Source organism: Microcaecilia unicolor, chromosome 5 (genome assembly GCF_901765095.1).
Source record: "Microcaecilia unicolor chromosome 5, aMicUni1.1, whole genome shotgun sequence".
NCBI classification, from domain to species: Eukaryota; Metazoa; Chordata; class Amphibia; order Gymnophiona; family Siphonopidae; genus Microcaecilia; species Microcaecilia unicolor.
The window spans coordinates 178,961,663-178,978,673 of record NC_044035.1 but is presented as its reverse complement, the minus strand read 5'-3'; the positions used below and the strand labels follow the sequence as shown (position 1 = coordinate 178,978,673).

The 17,011-nt window shown below is 45.8% G+C and overlaps 1 protein-coding gene across 1 annotated transcript in view; it reads left to right on the top strand.

The window, feature by feature from the left end:
• GLG1 (golgi glycoprotein 1) overlaps positions 1 to 17,011 on the top strand; it is a 435,835-nt gene that overhangs the window by 380,014 nt on the left and 38,810 nt on the right. The window contains 1 exon segment of the mRNA XM_030203623.1: positions 12,641 to 12,761. Coding sequence (XP_030059483.1) covers positions 12,641 to 12,761 — 121 coding nt within the window.

Genomic DNA, 17,011 nt, shown 5'->3' with positions numbered 1-17,011 from the left:
CGCTAGCAAGGTTTTCCTCAGAGTGTGTATGTTTGTGAGAGTGACTGTGTGAGAGAGAGAGAGAGTGAATGTGCCAGTGTGTGTGTGTGACAGAGAGTGAGACTGGGTGTGAGTGTGTGTGAGAGTTTGAGAGTATGTGCCAGTGTCGCTCCCCTCCCTCCGAGTTCCCGGGTCGTCGCCCCCCTTACCTCCGAGTTCCCGGTCGTCCCCTCCCTCGTTCCCCCCCCCTCCCTCCGAATTCCCGGGTCTTCCCTCCCCTCCCTCCCTCCGAGTTTCAGGGTCGTTGTCCCTCCCTCCGAGTTTCAGGGTCCCTCCCTCCCTCCAAGTTTCAGGGTCCCTCCCCCCTTCTGAGTTCCTGGGTCTTCCCTCCCCTCCCTCCCTCCGAGTTCCCGGGTCATCGTCCCTCCCTCCCCCCCTCCGAGTTTCAGGGTCCCCCCCTCCTTCCCTCCCTCCGAGTTTCAGGGTCCCTCCCTCCGAGTTCCAGGGGCGGCGGCGTCCCCGTCCCTCCCTCCCTTCGAGTTCCAGGGTCGTTGTCCTCCCTCCAATTCCAGGGTCGCCGTCCCTCCTCCCTCTCTCCGAGTTCCAGGGTCGCCGACCCCCCTCCCTCCCTCTCTCCGAGTTCCAGGGTCCCCCCCTCCCTCCGAGTTCCAGGGTCGTCCCCCCCCCCTCCGTTCCAGGGTCATCGTCCCTCCCTCCCTCTCTCCGAGTTCCAGGGTCGCCGTCCCCCCTCCCTCCCTCCGAGTTCCAGGGTCGTCGTCCCTCCCTCCCTCCTCTGATTCCAGGGTCGTCGTCCCTCCCTCCCTCCCTCTGAGTTCCCGGGTCGTCGTCCCTCCCTCCCTCCGAGTTCCAGGGTCGTCGTCCCCCCTCCCTCCCTCCAAGTTCCGGTCGTCCCCCTCCTCCAGTTCCAGGGTCGTCATCGTCCCCCCCTCCCTCCCAGTTCCAGGTCGTCATCGTCCCTCTCCTCCCCTCCAGTTCAGGTCATCATCGCCCTCTCCCTCCCTCCCTCTCTCTGAGTTCCAGGGCCCTCCCTCCCTCCTAGTTTCCAGGGGCGTCGTCTTCCCCCTCCCTCCAAGTTCCAGGGGTGGCATCCCTCACTCCCTCCAAGTTCCAGGTCGTCATCCTTCCCTCCTTCCTCCGAGTTCAGGGTTGTCATCGTCCCCCCTCCATCCCGGCCGTCATCGTCCCTCCGTCCCTCCCAGTTCCAGGGTTGTCATCGTCCCCCCACCCTCCCTCCCTCTCTCCGAGTTCCAGGTCGTCATCGTCCCCCAACCCTCCCTCCCATTTCCAGGGTCGTCCCCCCTCCCTCCCAAGTTTTAGGGTCGTCGTCCCTCCTCCCTCCGAGTTCCAGGGTCGTCCCCCCTCCCTCTGAGTTCCAGGGTCGCCGTCCCCCCTCTCTCCCTCCCAGTTCCAGGGTCGCCGTCCCCCCCTCCCTCCCCTCCCAGTTTCAGGGTCGTCCCCCCATCTCTCCCTCCCAGTTCCAGGGTCATCGTCCCCCCTCCCTCCTCGTCCCCCCTCCCTCCCTCTCCGAGTTCCAGGGTCGCCATCCCCCCCCTCCTTCCCTCCCTCTCTCCCTCCCTCTTTCCAAGTCCAGGGTCGCCATCCACCCCTCCCTCCCAGTTCCAGGGTCGTTATCATTCCCCTCCCTCCCTCCCTTCCAGGGTCGTTTTCATCCCCCCTCCCTCCCTCCCATTTCCAGGGTCGTTTTTCATCCCCCCTCCCTCCCTCCCATTTCCAGGGTCGTTATCGTCCCCCCTCCCTCCCTCCGAGTTCCAGGGTTGTCATCGTCACCCCTCCCTCCCTCCGAGTTCCAGGGTGGTCGTCGTCCCCCTCCCTCCCTCCTCGAGTTCCAGGGTCGTCGTCCCCCCTCCCTCCCTCACAGTTTCAGGGTCGTCCCTCCTCCCTCCCTCCCAGTTCCAGGGTCGTCGTCCCCCTCCCTCCCTCAGAGTTCCAGGGTCGTCGTCCATCCCTCCGAGTTCCAGGGTTGTCGTCCTCCCTCCCTCCGAGTTCCAGGGTCGTCGTCCCCCTCTCTCCCCTCCCGGTTCCAGGGTCGCCGTGTCCTCCCTCCCTCCCTCCCTCCGAGTTCCAGGGTCGCCGTCCCCCCCCCCTCCCTCCGAGTTCCAGGGTCGTCGTCCCCCCTCCCCCCCTCCCCTCCCAGTTTCAGGGTTGTCGTCCCCCCCCTCCCTCCCAGTTTCAGGGTTGTCGTCCCCCCTCACTCACTCAGAGTTTCCGTCGTCCCCCCCCCTCCCTCCCTCCCTATGAGTTCCAGGTCGTTGTCCCCCCCTCCCTCTCTCCCCCCTCCCACCTCCCTCCCTCTCTCCCCCTCCCTCTCTCCCTCCCTCCGAGTTCCAGAGTCGTCATCTCTCTCTCCCTCCCTCCCAGTTTCAGGGTCGTTGTCCCCCTCCCCCCCCTCCCAGTTTCAGGGTCGTCCCCCCTTCCCAGTTTCAGGGTCGTCGTCCCTCCGAGTTCTAGGGTCGTGATCGTCCCCCATCCCTCCCTCCCAGTTCCAAGGTCGCCATCCCCCCTCCCTCCCAGTTTCAGGGTTGTCGTCCCCTGCTCCCTCCAGTTCAGGGTCTTTGTCCCCCCTCCCTCTCTCCCTCCTCTCTCCGAGTTCCAGGGTCGTCGTCCCCTCCCTCCCTCCCTCTCTCCGAGTTCCAGGGTTGTCCTCCCCCTCCCTCTCTCCCTCCCTTATCCCTCCCTCCCAGTTCCAGGGTCGCCGTCCCCCCTCCCTCCCAGTTTCAGGGTTGTCCCCCCCTCCCAGTTTCAGGGTTGTCGTCCCCCCCCCTCTCTCTCTCCCTCCCTCCGAGTTCCAGGGTCCCCCCTCCCTCCCTCCCTCCCTCCCTCCTGAGTTTCACGGTCCCTCCCTCCCTCCTAGTTTCAGAGTTCCTCCCTCCCTCCCAGTTCCAGGTTCGTCGTCGCTCCCTCCCTCCCAGTTCCAGGTCCCCTCCCTACGAATTTTAAGTCATCTTCACTTACTTCGTTGGGGTTACGTCTGGCCGCCAGCAGCGGTAAAAGGCGTGCAGGCTCGGCCCTTCTGTCTCAGCTGTGGTCCCGCCCTCATTTCCTGTGTCCGCTGAGAGAGAGAGTAGGGGCCGAGCCTGCACGTGTTTTACCTCTGCTGCCGTCCGCCGTAACTGACTTGGTAAGTGACGATGACTTTTAAAATTCGGAGGGAGGGGACCTGGAACTGGAAGGGAGGAAGGGAGGATGACGACACCCTCATGCGTGTGACATCGCAAGTGACGAACCAGGAAGTACACTATCGTCACAACAGGAGATGTTACAGGCAGCACGAACCCTACAACCCTTCACTGCCACGGAGTCAGCTTCAGAACGTTGGAGGTGCTTTTTATTATAGTAGATAAAGTTTTGCAAGCTATAAATTAGAGAGAGAGTATTGAGTTATGCCAGATTGACAAGCTAAAGAGTAGGAAATCACCTGAACTAGATTGTATACACCCAGAGTAATGAAAGAACTCAAAATGATATCGCAGATCAAATGTTAGGTTACAGATTATTATCTTTAAAATTGTCTGCAGTACCCGAAGACTTGAACAGGGCCAACGTACAGATAGCTTTTAAAAAGGGCTCCAGGAAACTACAGAATATATACAATCTGCATTGTAAACCATATAGATGGTTCCTGATGTGCCAGTGTATCAAGAGGTAATAACTACAGGCTGGTGTGCCTGATATCAGTGTTGGACAAAATGGTAAAAACTATTATAAAGAACAATATTACTGAACAAAAAGACATGGTTTAATGTGATAGCGGTTTTTGTTTTTTTATAGCTAAGGGAAGTCTTGCCTCACAAATCTATTACACTTTTTTTAAATACATGAATAAGCATATAGATTAAAGGTGAGCCAGTTGATATACTGCTGATGGATATTCAGAATTCTTTTGACAGACTCCTGAGTAAATTAAAAAGCCATTCCTTAGCATCCCTCCGGAACGGACCAGGATTGGACTGATGGGTTGTGCTCGCCTACCAGTAGGTGGAGACTGAGAAAAACTCTGACTCTAGAGAGCCAATAGGAGCCCTGGCCATGTGACCTTAGCCTCAGTATTTTCTCAGTCTCCCAGCAGGTAGGAAGCGAGTCCTTTAGTCTCTTTCTTTCTCTTTTAGAGGCTAATAATAAAACAATATTGCTACTTCTCCTTCTGTGCCTAGGAATTCTCTATTAGATGCTGGACAGATAAGGTTTTCTTTTCTTTCTTTTACAGCCTCTGGGGGTGTTACACTCGGGTGCCCTGAGTCCCTCCCCCCTATCGTTCCCCATCTACCCTACTTAGCTGGGAAGGACTACCCTTTGGTTAGCAAGGTGTATGGTCTTTGGGAGAGGGCAGCCATTTTAGGAGGTTTCAAATATTTTCTTTCCCCAGCTTTTTAACAAGCAGGCTTAGCTGTTTAAAAAAAAAAAAAAGACAATCCCCAGTTTTCTACCGGGCAGACAGCTCTGGGTTATTCTTTTGTTCATGAGTGTTTTTTCTTTGCTAATTTAGCTGTGTTTAAAAAAAAAAAAAAAACAACAACAAGAGGGGGAGGAAATGGAAGAAAATAATGTGACGGGGCCTTTAACGAGCCACTTTCTTTCTCGAATTTCTCCCTCCGTTCCCTCGCATTTGGACAGCGGCGCAGGCTTATAAAAAAAAAAACTTGGGGCGTGACAAGTTGTTTTTTTTTCGGGGTGGCGAGAGTATCGCCAGTCAGGGAAGGCTGCAGCCGGTTTTTCGCAGCGCCGGACTGTAAACGCTCTCGGCTCCTTCAAGTTTTCTGCAGATACCTGTGTCTTTCGAGTTTCTTCATTTGGCGCTGTCAGCAATTTCGTTCTTTTAGTTTTGGCACGGAAGGCCGCCTTTTAGGCTGCAGCTGCAGTTTCTCTATTACGGAGTTCTGTTTTATTCGGATTCTCTGTTTTCTCCGGTTTTTCGCAGCATAGTTAGCTGGCTGTTATTTATTTTTCCTTTCTTGACGTTTCTGCCCTACTCCGCTTGTTGCGGAGGTGTCAGGCGCGCTTTCGGGAACTGCTACTGTGTAAGTGGTGCGAATGGCGCCCATTTTTATTCACCCTCCATTTTTTTCTCAGTCCAGAACTTTGATCTCTGTTGCAGGCTGTGCTGCACATCAAAGTGTAGTTCACCTCCAAACTGTTTTTTCCTAATCATCGGTCTCCACACGTGTGTGAGGTAAACAGGAACTCTAACACCACATCATATAAGCAGGCAATATTTGGATTAAAGGGTTCCCTTTCATATATAGATAACTCTCACGGTTTTCTGGCTTTAGGTTTTAGATTATAACTTGGCTATTAGCTCTGGTATTCGTAGTACACAATTTTATGGTTTTGTTTTTTGTGTCCTTTTCATTACCTGGTGCAAAGTGCAGCATTGTCTTTAATAGTCAATTGACTGGGACTCTACAAATCTTGCTATAATAACTTCATTCCTTTCAAGAATCACTCTCAATGACTGTAGTGTTATACAGTGTTTTCTTTTTCAGACTTTAAGAAGCCTTCTCTATAGGCATACTGTAGATTGTTCAGATGCCATGGGGATATATCAGCTCTCTCATGTTCTCTGAGGGGCAGTCCCTGTCTACCAAGCTCCCCAATCACTCAGCTGCCTTAGCAGGCATGCTTTATTCATGTCTTCCCTTCTTTTCCAACTGCCATTGAAGCCTCTCATATTTCATTTTAGCTTTCTTCTCGTACTTGCAGGACATATGGTCACTTAGAGAATAAGGTCATCCTTTCATTTGCATATTTCCCACTTAAAGATAGTGGAAGGTCCTCAAACCATCTACTTGTTTTTGTCTCTAGTCTATCATTTCAGCATTGGCAGATTATAAACATCCTGGTTTGGTCCAGTATGCCTATACATACCATCTGCTATCTCTTCTTCTTCCTTAGAGACCTTATGTTGTCTCAAGCTTTCTTGAATTCAGATACAGTCTTGTCTACACTGCCTTCACCAAGTGGCTGTGGCACAACTTCACTTTTTTCGTTACAGGTATTTTCCAAGTTTGTCCTTTTTCATTTCATTCTATGCGGCCTTCACTCCAGAGTTTTCTTTCAATTGGAAGGGGATTCACTCACTTCCTGTGTATTTGTGCATAGGTACATAAGTATGTTTATGCTGGGAAAGGCCTAAAGTCCATCAAGTCCAGCATTCCTATCTAATGGGCATAGGTACATAAGTTTTGCCATACTGGGAAAGCTCAAAGGTCCACCTTTCTACAATCAGAACAGCATTTAAAAAAAAAAAAAACCTCTCACGAAAGTGTCGAACAGAAACCTCTGCTCCAAAAGCAAGGCTTTGTAGTAATTCTGGAAAACTACACATACAATATTTGCCATGGCTGATCACCACTAGGAACACCAGGGACCCTGGGCCAAGGTTCTGTGTTTTAACCTGAAACAAGCTCAACATTCATATATATATATTTTTTTGTTACATTTGTACCCTGCGCTTTCCCACTCATGGCAGGCTCAATGCAGCTTACATGGGGCAATGGAGGTTAAGTGACTTGCCAGAGTCACGAGGAGCTGGCTGTGCCGGGAATCGAACTCAGTTCCCCAGGACCAAGTCCACCACCCTAATCACTAGGCCACTCCTCCACTCTATTGGGTGTGTGTCTGGTACATCTCAGTGAGGGGGAGGCATGACCGTGGTACGTGGATTAGTGGTACGTGGATTCGGGAGATCCAAGAATTACAGGCCGGTGAATCAGACATTCATACTGGGACAATTTTTTTCTGTCCGGAGCGTACTACCATAGCTGGTGGACTCCTATTTTCGGAACTTACCCACTATGGAACGCCACAGAGATAGGGCTGAGGTTTGTAGCCCTATTTAACTGATGTCCTTGGTCACCCTTCCTCTTCTCCTCAGGACCCAGAGAATGGCTAGTTTTTTGCTTATGCATTAACCGGTCATTTCAGCAGTACTCTCTCTTCCGTTCTATTATAGATCTAAGAGGATGTTCATTGCGCTCTCAAGGTCATTTCATCCTTACCTAGACGACTGCCTAATTGGAGAAAGTCTTATCAGCAGAGTTCTCAGGTCCACGCACCGGCTGTTGCATTTCTTACAGTCTCTAGGTTGGGTGGTGATTGTAGCCAGGCCTCTCATTGGATCTCTCATCAGATATCTCTAATTTTCTCTTTGTTTAGTCAGGTTGGTGCAGAGTCTTTGTCTCCTCTGCAGACATCCCAGTGTATTTTTTCTTGGGTGACCTTGGGCCTTCGGCCATTTCCTCGCTCTATTCTGCAGAATGCAATTTTACTTTCTAGTTCCCAAGAAGGAATTTTTCTTCATCCTATTGGGAATCTCAGGGTCATCAATCGCGCTATTTAAGTGTCATCTAGTTATCTCAAGAACCTTAGTTCCATCATAGGGATGCTTCGTGCAGTAACACTTTTTGGCAGAAGCTTGTTTGTATATATTTTTTTTCTGGGGGACCACAGCAATTCGTTTACCTTCGGGTGAATTTTGTTTTCCCTACTGACAAACAAGGCGGAGAGAGCTGTGTTGGTCTTTGCCATGGCAATGGGTTATGTCATCCGCCAAGGAGGAGTTAAGAGTATACTCTTGAGTTTGTAGTCATTTTTTCTTAGTTGTCTCACCCTGCATTCAGGTGAATGGACTCTCATCTTTTCAGCCTTACTTCCTCACTGCGACACTTCAGGGCTATCTCTTTTTGCCTTCATGCTCACGAACATTACTTGCTTCTTCCGTTCAGCAACAGTCTTGACGGAGACAGGGACAGACGCCATCGTCCAGCAGGGGTTTTCAACCTTCTATATGCGTTTCTTCCGTCAACTCACTAGGTGTTGGCTTATATTTAAAAGAAAAATTCCATCTTTCTCCATATCAGGCTTTATTTGGTCATTGGTTTTGGCTCTGCTTCAGTAGTTCTTTCTATGCAGCGGTTCATTTTTTGTGGTTTTCATAAAGGATTACTCTCTTTTCTCTTCTCCTGCAGTTTGCAGTTTTTCCTGTTTCTGAGGTCCGATACGGCCTCGTCTTTTTGGAAGTTCTCGTTTACTTTAAGGTTCTTAGTCTCCGTTGCCCGACAGGCCGAAATCCTCTTCAAATCACAATCTTCATCTTTCAGCTCTCGTAGGTCCTCTTTTTGGGCTGTTTTTCTTCTGGTGTCCTTTAAGGTCTTTCTCATAAACCACTGTTTTCTAGTAGCCATAACTTTTTCTATAAAGTTTTCCTCTTCAAGCAGTGTTCCTAGTAGCCCATTGCAGCAAGTAGATCTATGTGTGGAATACTTCTACGGTTGGTAACTAACTTTTTCGGTCTGCTGTAGTTTAGAGTTTTCACCTTTCCCAATCGGTTTTTTCTTATTGGTTTTGGTCCTTCTAGCCAGTAGGCGTAAGGGTTGATTATTTCTAACCCGCTATATCTCGACAGAACAAGGAAATGAGAATGTCTATTTCTCTTCTCACTGAGAGGGCAGTTTCACAGCGTATTACAACATATTCCACAACTTCAGAAGCGGGCTCTATTCTTACTATAGCGATTTTTGGTGCTCTCGGTGCACATTGGTAAGGTGGCAGCTTAGTCCTAGTTTCATTTTATTTTGCTCATTGGGACACACTACATGTTAGTTGTCGCCAGGTGGCCTATGCAGCATGAACATTTCTCTGCAGTTTTCATAGGGTCCCTCCCTTCAGATTACTGCTTTGGTACTTCCATCAGTCCAATCCTGGTCCGGTCCGGAGGGACGCTAAGGAAGGAGAAATTAGATCTTACCTGCTAATTTGCTTTCCTTTAGTCCTCCGGACCGGACCAGGTCCCTCCCATGTTCTCTCAACTCTTTAGCTTCTTTTATTAAGTAGGAGTGTATTCATTCCTTTACGATTCGGTGGAACAATATATATATACAAAACTTTACGTGGTCCATATCACTTCTCTGGTGGTTGCTGGTGAGCTCAGTTGCTGGAATCTATATATAAAACCTTAAATACGCCATACCATTCTCTGGTGAGAGTTGTGGCTGAGCTTAGTTGCTGGAATATCTATAAAACCTTAATATGACTTACCACTTTTCTGGTGAGAGTTGATGGAATATATATAAAATCTTAAGTGGGCCATTCCACTTCTCTGGTGAGAGTTGCTGGTGAGCTATAAGACAAGTGAGCCATACCACTTCTCTGGGGAGAGTTGCTGGTGAGCTATATTATAAGTGAGCCATACCACTTCTCTGGGGAGAGTTGCTGGTGAGCTATATTACAAGTGAGCCATACCACTTCTCTGAGGAGAGTTGCTGGTGAGCTATAGTACAAGTGAGCCATACCACTTCTCTGGGGAGAGTTGCTGGTGAGCTATATTACAAGTGAGCCATACCACTTCTCTGGGGAGAGTTGCTGGTGAGCTATATTACAAGAGAGCCATACCACTTCTCTGGGGAGAGTTGCTGGTGAGCTATATTACAAGTGAGCCATACCACTTCTCTGGGGAGAGTTGCTGGTGAGCTATATTACAAGTGAGCCATACCACTTCTCTGGGGAGAGTTGCTGGTGAGCTATATTACAAGTGAGCCATACAACTTCTTTGGTGAGAGTTGCTGGTGAGCTATATTACAAGTGAGCCATACAACTTCTTTGGTGAGAGTTGCTGGTGAGCTATATTACAAGTGAGCCATACCACGTTGCTGGTGAGCTATATTACAAGTGAGCCATACCACTTCTCTGGGGAGAGTTCGCTGGTGAGCTCTGATACTTGGCATTGCCGAGTGCTTTGTGGCTGCTAGGATTCCATACGGCACAGAAGGTCTTTCCTTTCTTTCCTGTTTGTTATTCAAATACTGAGGCTAAGGTCACATGGCCAGGGCTCCTATTGGCTCTCTAGAGTCAGAGTTTTTCTCAGTCTCCACCTGCTGGTAGGCGAGCACAACCCATCAGTCCAATCCTGGTCTGGTCCGGAGGACTAAAGGAAAGCAATTAGCAGGTAAGATCTAATTTCTCCTTGGATATGAAGCAATGTCCTATTGTGGATTAGGCACAGGTTAAAGATAGAAAATAGACGAGTAGGGTAAATGTGTAGCCGCATTGAGCCTGCATGAGTGGGAAAGCGCGGGTACAAATGTAACAAAAAAAAAATGGTCAAATTCTCTCAGTGGAGGAAGGTGAATACTGGAGTGCCACAGGTTTTCTGTGCTGGGACTGGTGCTTTTTGACATAAGTATAAATGATCTGGAAATGGGAACAGTGAGTGAAGTGATGAAGTTTGCAGATGACACAATTATTAAAAATTGTAAATTGCATGTGGAGTGTGAGAAATTGCAGAAAGACCTTGGGAAACTAGAAGACTGGCATCCAAATGGCAGATGAAATGTAATACGGTCAAGTGCAAAGTGATGCACATGGGGACGAATAGCCCAAATTATATCTACACAGTACTAGGTGCCATATCAGAAGTCACCACCCAGGAAAGGGTTTAGATGTCATTGAACAATGCATTGAAATCTGTGCAGTGTGCAGTGGTGGCAAAAAAAGCAAAAATGTTAGGAATTGTTAACAAGGCCAGGGTAAAACAAAAATATTGTAAGTTTTTTCATTGCTCAATGTGCAACCACGCTTTGAGTTACTGTATGCAATTCTGGTCACTGCATCTTTAAAAAAAAAAAAAAAAGACAACGGAATTGGAAACGGTATGGAGAAGCACAACCACAATGCAAATAGAACAACTGTGAGGAAAGGAAAGGGCTCTTAAGCTTGGAGAAGAGGACAGCTATCGAGAGATATGATAGAGGTGTACAAAATCCTAAGTGGAGTGGAATGGCTAAATGGGAATTGATTGTTTTTTATTCTTTCAAAAGGAGAAAAGACTAAGGAACTGACTACGAAGTTACTAACTAGTACCTTTTAAAACAAGTACGAAGTTACTAACTAGTACCTTTTAAAACAAGTCAGAGAATTTCATTCATCAGATAGAAAACAGAGAGTAGGGTTAAATGGTCAGTATTCCTCAATGGGAGAAGGGTAGACTCTGGGGGTCCCAGGGTCTGTACTGAGACCACTGCTTTTTAATATATTTATAATGATCTAGAGATGTGAATAACTAGTGAGGTAATTACATTTGTTGATGACACCAACTTATTCAAAGTTGTTTAATTGCAAAGAGGACCTTAAGAGACTTGGAGATTGGGCATCCAAATGGCAGATGACGTTTAACGTGAGCAAGTACAAAGTGATGCACGTGAGGAAAGAGAAACCCAAACTATAACTGTTGTGCAAGATTCCACATTAGGTGTCTAAGAAAGTAAATAGAATGTTAGGAATTATTAGGAAAGGAATGGAAAACAAAAATGAGAACGTTATAATGCCTTTGTGTTGCTCCATGGTGCTAACCGATCCTCAAATACTGTGTGTAAGGTACAGAGAAGGGTGACAAAAATTGACTTCCAATGAGAGAGGCTAAAATGGCTGGGGGGCCCTCAGCCTGGCGGCTGAGGGGAGATAAATAGAGGTCTATAAATAATGAGTGGAGTGGAACAGGTAGACGTGATTACACTTGTTTACTCTTTCCAAAAATACTAGAACTAGGGGGCATGCAATGAAGCTACTAAGTAGTACATTTAAAACAAACTGGAGAAAATATTTCTTCACTCAATATGTAATTAAACTCTGGAATTTGTTCCCAAAGAATATGGTAAAGCAGTTAGCTTAACAGTGCTAAAAAAAGATTTAGGTAATTTCTTAAAAGAAAAGTTCATAAACCTTTATTAAGATGGACTTGGGAAAATCCACTGCTTATTTGGAGGACAAGCAGCATAAAATCTGTTTACTGTTCTGGGATCTTGCCAGGTATTTGTGACCTGGATTGGCCACTGTTAGAAACAGGATGCTGAGCTTGATGGACCTTCGGGTCTGTCCCAGTATGGCACTGCTATGTTATGTTTTACTTGTTGCATAAGGATGTAGCTAAAGCAGCACAGCTGGATTTAAAAAGGGTTTTGATAAATTCCTTGAGGAAAAGTCCACAGAACTGTTAAGGAAGACATGGGGAAAGCCCATGCTGCTCTCTGGGTGTAAGTAGCACGGCATCTTACCACTTTTTGGGATCCTGCCAGGCACTTGTGACCTGAATTGGCTATTGTTTGAAACAAGATGAACCTTTGGCCTGATTCAGGATAGCAGTTCTAATCTTATGAGACCTCAAGTCAGCCCCTAAGTTATGGTCTCACTTTACTACCGTAGTACCCTTAGTTATTTTTTTTTTAAATTTTAATTTTCTTATATATTGCCTGAAAGCTATCGAAGCAGTAGACACATTCCAGGTGCAATGGGTATTTTTTCTGTCTCTGGAGAACTCACACTATGACTTTGTACCTGGAGCATAGAGAGTTAAGTGACTTGTCCACAATCATAAGGACTGCAGTAGGGTATGAACTGAGTTCCCTGCTTCTCAGCCCGATGCTCTATTAGGTTACTTTCTCCACTCTGTATCACTTTGTAGCTATAGGTATTTCCCTGTGCAGGATCAAGGTGCAAACACTAAAAATAAACCTATCTTGGTTGTTACCAAGCAGTAGCTTGTTTCTACATTTTTTAAACTTAAACCTTTGTTTATCCTGCAGTTTAGGAGCAAGTGAACTAATAATCTGAAATTGTATTTTTAATACAGGAAGTGCTGAACATGCTGAAGGAGAGCAAAGCAGACATCTTTGTAGACCCTGTGCTTCACACAGCTTGTGCTCTGGATCTCAAACATCAGTGTGCTGCCATCCCTCCAGGCAAGGGGCGCCGTAAGTATCTCTTCTGGTTGAAATTCATACCAGAGTGGAAATTTGTTCAGATTCAAAGAACTGTTTGGCATGACAGTTTATTCATGTTGCCGAAGTAATACTTATGTGGTAAAAGGATTATTTTTATTTATTTATTTATTGCATTTGTATCCCACATTTTCCCACCTCTTTGCAGGCTCAATGTGGCTTACAATACATCATGAATAGTGGAAATACATTATAAAATAGGTATTTAGTGTTACAGAAAAATCTTGGGTAACATGACAATGAAAAGAAGAAGAAAAAAAACTGATAGTAATAGCGAGCAGGTGTCATTCACATTTGCTGATCTTTGTGGTATGCCTTGTCAAAGAGATGAGTCTTCAGTAGTTTGCAGAAGTTGGTTAGATCGTGAATCATCCTTAAGTTGCACGGTAGTACATTCCAGTATTGTGTGCTCAGGTAGGTAAAGTTTGACGCATGCGTTAGTTTGTATTTCAGACCTTTGCAGTTAGGGAAGTGCAGATTAAGGAATGTGCGGGATGATCTTTTGGCATTCCTGGATGGTAAGTCGATCAGGTCTGACATGTAGGCTGGTGCATCTCCGTGAATGATTTAGTGAACTTGGGAGCATATTTTGAACATGATGAGTTCTTTAAGTGGGAGCCAGTGTATAAATGAGTAGCTTGCCTTGGATTCCAAAGTAGACAAAATGACCATCAAAAATGACCAAATTTTTTACAGTTGGACAATGGGAAGGCTAGCAGGTAGTGACTCTGGACCTTACACCAGTCTTGCTTCATTCTATGCCACCCTTTTCATCAGCTTCTTTCCTCACCCACCAGCCTGTATCCTCCTCTGACACATTTCCTTACCTCTCTCCCCTATCCTCTCCTGCCTCCTCGCTGGCCACCACAGGTCAGTTATTCATTTTCCCATACTTGCCTCATGATGGCTCCCATATGTGCTGATTCACAGCCCTGACACACACACACCCTTCAGCCCTGCCTCTCAACTATTTGAGAGGCAGGGCACCATTTTCCTTTGAGAGCATACCCAGGCAGAGGCTAGCTTTTATCATGTACAGCATTCCAGTCTCAAGCTGGCAACCAGTTAAGTTTCCAAATAACCTTAATATGCATGAGAGAGTTTTGCATGTTTTGTCTCCCAATTATGCAAACTTCAGGAAAGTTTTCCAAATAACCTTAATATGCATGAGAGAGTTTTGCATGTTTTGTCTCCCAATTTATGCAAACTTCAGGAAAACCAGTTGATGGCCTGGAGGGCTGGCTTGCCCAACCCTATAATTCCAAGGCCTGCCCTAAGCAAGAGTTTTAGGGAATCTCAATATGCTAGTGTTGAGTATAAATACTTAAGATTGTTGGAACTGGCAAACTGTGTTAGCTAGATCCCAAGGTCTGTAGAGCATAAGTTGTATAAAATTCTCTATATCCCCATTTTGAAAGACTAGTAGTTTGAAAATTATCCAGAGAAAGCAATACTTATAAATTGTACAGTCCTAGTGTTCTTCGGCTGGATTTCTGCATACACCCTGTATGAGACAACATCTTTTTGGTAAGTAACATAGTAACGTTTGTTTGTTACATTTGTATCCACATTTTCCCACCTATTTGTAGGCGCAATGTGGCTTACAGAGTCCCGGAGAGGGCGTTGCAGACTCCGGTTGTGAACAAATACAGGGTGATGATGTGGTAAGATCAAGTTCACGTGGCACAGGCCACATTAGGGAATCGGAGAATGGAAGAAGGAAGCCTATTCCAATGCGAGGCAGCTGATAATATACAAAAGTACTGACTAATCATTTTTCTATTTAACTCTTTTGGGGATTAGGATAATGGAGCGCTAAAACCTCTATAGACTCAGGGTTAGGAGACAGATAGATAAGAGACACTTTAATGAGAACATAACCATGAAAGGAATACAATTTAAACACAGCACAATGGAGAAGCCCTCCCCAAATTTTGGTACTTTGAAAATTTGACCAGGGCTGCTGGGGGGGGGGGGGGGGGGGGGGGGGGGGAAGGCAAAATTCAACGGCAAGATGACGGCAGAAAAAGACCTGCATGGTCCATCCAGTCTGCCAAACAAGATAACTCATATATGCTACTATTTGTGTATACCTACCTTGATTTGTACCTGCCCTCTTCAGGGCACAGACCGTATAAGTCTGCCCAGCACTATCCCCGCCTCCCAACCACCAGCCCGGGCTCCACCACCGGCTCTGGCACAGACCGTATAAGTCTGCCCAGCACTATCCCTGCCTCCCAACCTAATAACATAAATGTAGTGCCCGAGCTCTTTCATTAAAACTTGGAGAACATGGGTCCAATTTTAGCAGACAATGGAAAAGGTGCCGGTACTCAGTACCCCCTCAAAAAAAGCCCTGGTTGAGAGTAAAGAACAAGCTATGACAACATTTTCAGAAATTTTTCAGTCTTAACCTTTTATTGGAATTGTTTGTGATATCCAAAATTCGCCTGTGCCTTAAAATCAGAAAGTGCTAATTCATTGTTAACAGTTCTTGGCTTATAAAGCAGTATTAGTGCATTGGAAATAAGGGTCATGGCTGATACTGGAATGATTTCACCGCATCAGTAATGTGGAAAGGTCTGCTTTAAAGACTGGGTGGCCTCTGAAAAGTTTGAGGTGCACTGAATTAATGGATGGTTTCCAATGAGAACATTGCATGCTAGAATGAAATTTTAAGAAGGTGCAGTGTTGTATAGTAACTTATATATAGTAACTAAATGTAATTAGTTACTGTACTTAAGTTTTGTCACCTTTTACTTGTAAAGTAATACAGGATAATATTTGTTACTTTTACTTTTACCAAAGTAACAATTTCACAAATTTTTACTACTTTTACTCAGTTACATCTGATGCTTACAGTTAAAAGTAAAAAGTAAAAGCAGAACTGAGATCTAGATGATGATTCCTCAGTAAACTAAATGAACAGCAAAATGTGGAACAGGATTTTGCTATTGCAAACCTCATCATGCAAACAGTGGATCATCTCATCTTAAATTTTGCTGTTCAGTGAATATAACCTATAAGAACAGTGGAGTTGCCTGTGTTTGTTGAACTGGTTGCTGGTCTCCAGCCAAACAGAACAGTTGATGAGTTGGGTCCTTTTAAATTGAAGTTGAAGCTAGTAGCAATTCTTGGTGAACAAACGTGTGTCTCAACCACAACAGACTGCTCGTCATCCCATGGGAAATTTTACATTAGGGTAATTGTCCACTGGATTGATAAGTCTTGAGAGAGGAAGTCTGCTTGTCTGGCCTTAAGACTGAAGGGTTCCCACGCAGTTCTTGAAGATATTCAGTTTGTCATCAGATGAAAAATTCTTAGAACAACACAATGATTCCAACTTTGTGAAAGCCTTCTATGTAACTGGACATCAGGATGATAACAAACATAAAGATGAAGATGCAAATGATGAATTAGCACTACTTCTAATACAGATGATAATGACAATAATGATGATAAAGTACTCTTTGCTGTATGAAGTCAAGTGTTTCAGAGATTCCCTTGATCATAACCTGTAGACCTAGTCAAAAGACTTCAGTAATATTGCAGCCTGGCCTGATCTGAAGGAACATTTTAGCAAACTAAATGATCCACTTTCTGCTAGTGCTGTTGTTGAACCTTGTTAGCCATGCTGAATTAAAGACTCACAGTAGTTGCGTTCATTGTAGTTGTGGTACTTTTACTTTTTACTCAAAGTATTAAGTGAAAGTAAAAAAGTCATTGCCTAAGTACATTTTTTAAAGTGTTCATGGTACTTTTATTTAAGTATTAAAATATACATGTAGTTTGAACTAGTACTTTTAACAACACTGCCTGTAATCTACTATAACTTGTTAATCTTACCATAAACAAGTAAACTGGATTAGGCTAGTGCTGAGAGTGGTGCAGCTGCCATTCAATTTGTAAACATATAACTGTCCAAAGTTATATGTGAAAGTGCTGCATCTAAAATGGTCTACGAGATTGCGCGCTTTTGACTTAAAACTCATGGTACAAAATTAGCAGAGCCTTGCATGGATCTGTCAGTGAGGACATTATATGTCACATCAAACATTGATTAGGATACTTTCAGTCTGCAGATGGAGCCATTCTGCTGAAACATGGCCTGTGTCGAGTCGTTTAGAAAATAGTCATTAAAGAATTTTGAGCACCGTTGGTTTGTGTGGTATTCGTCACCTCCACTGTTTCTTGTGCTTAACTAACATTTTTTTTTTAATTGA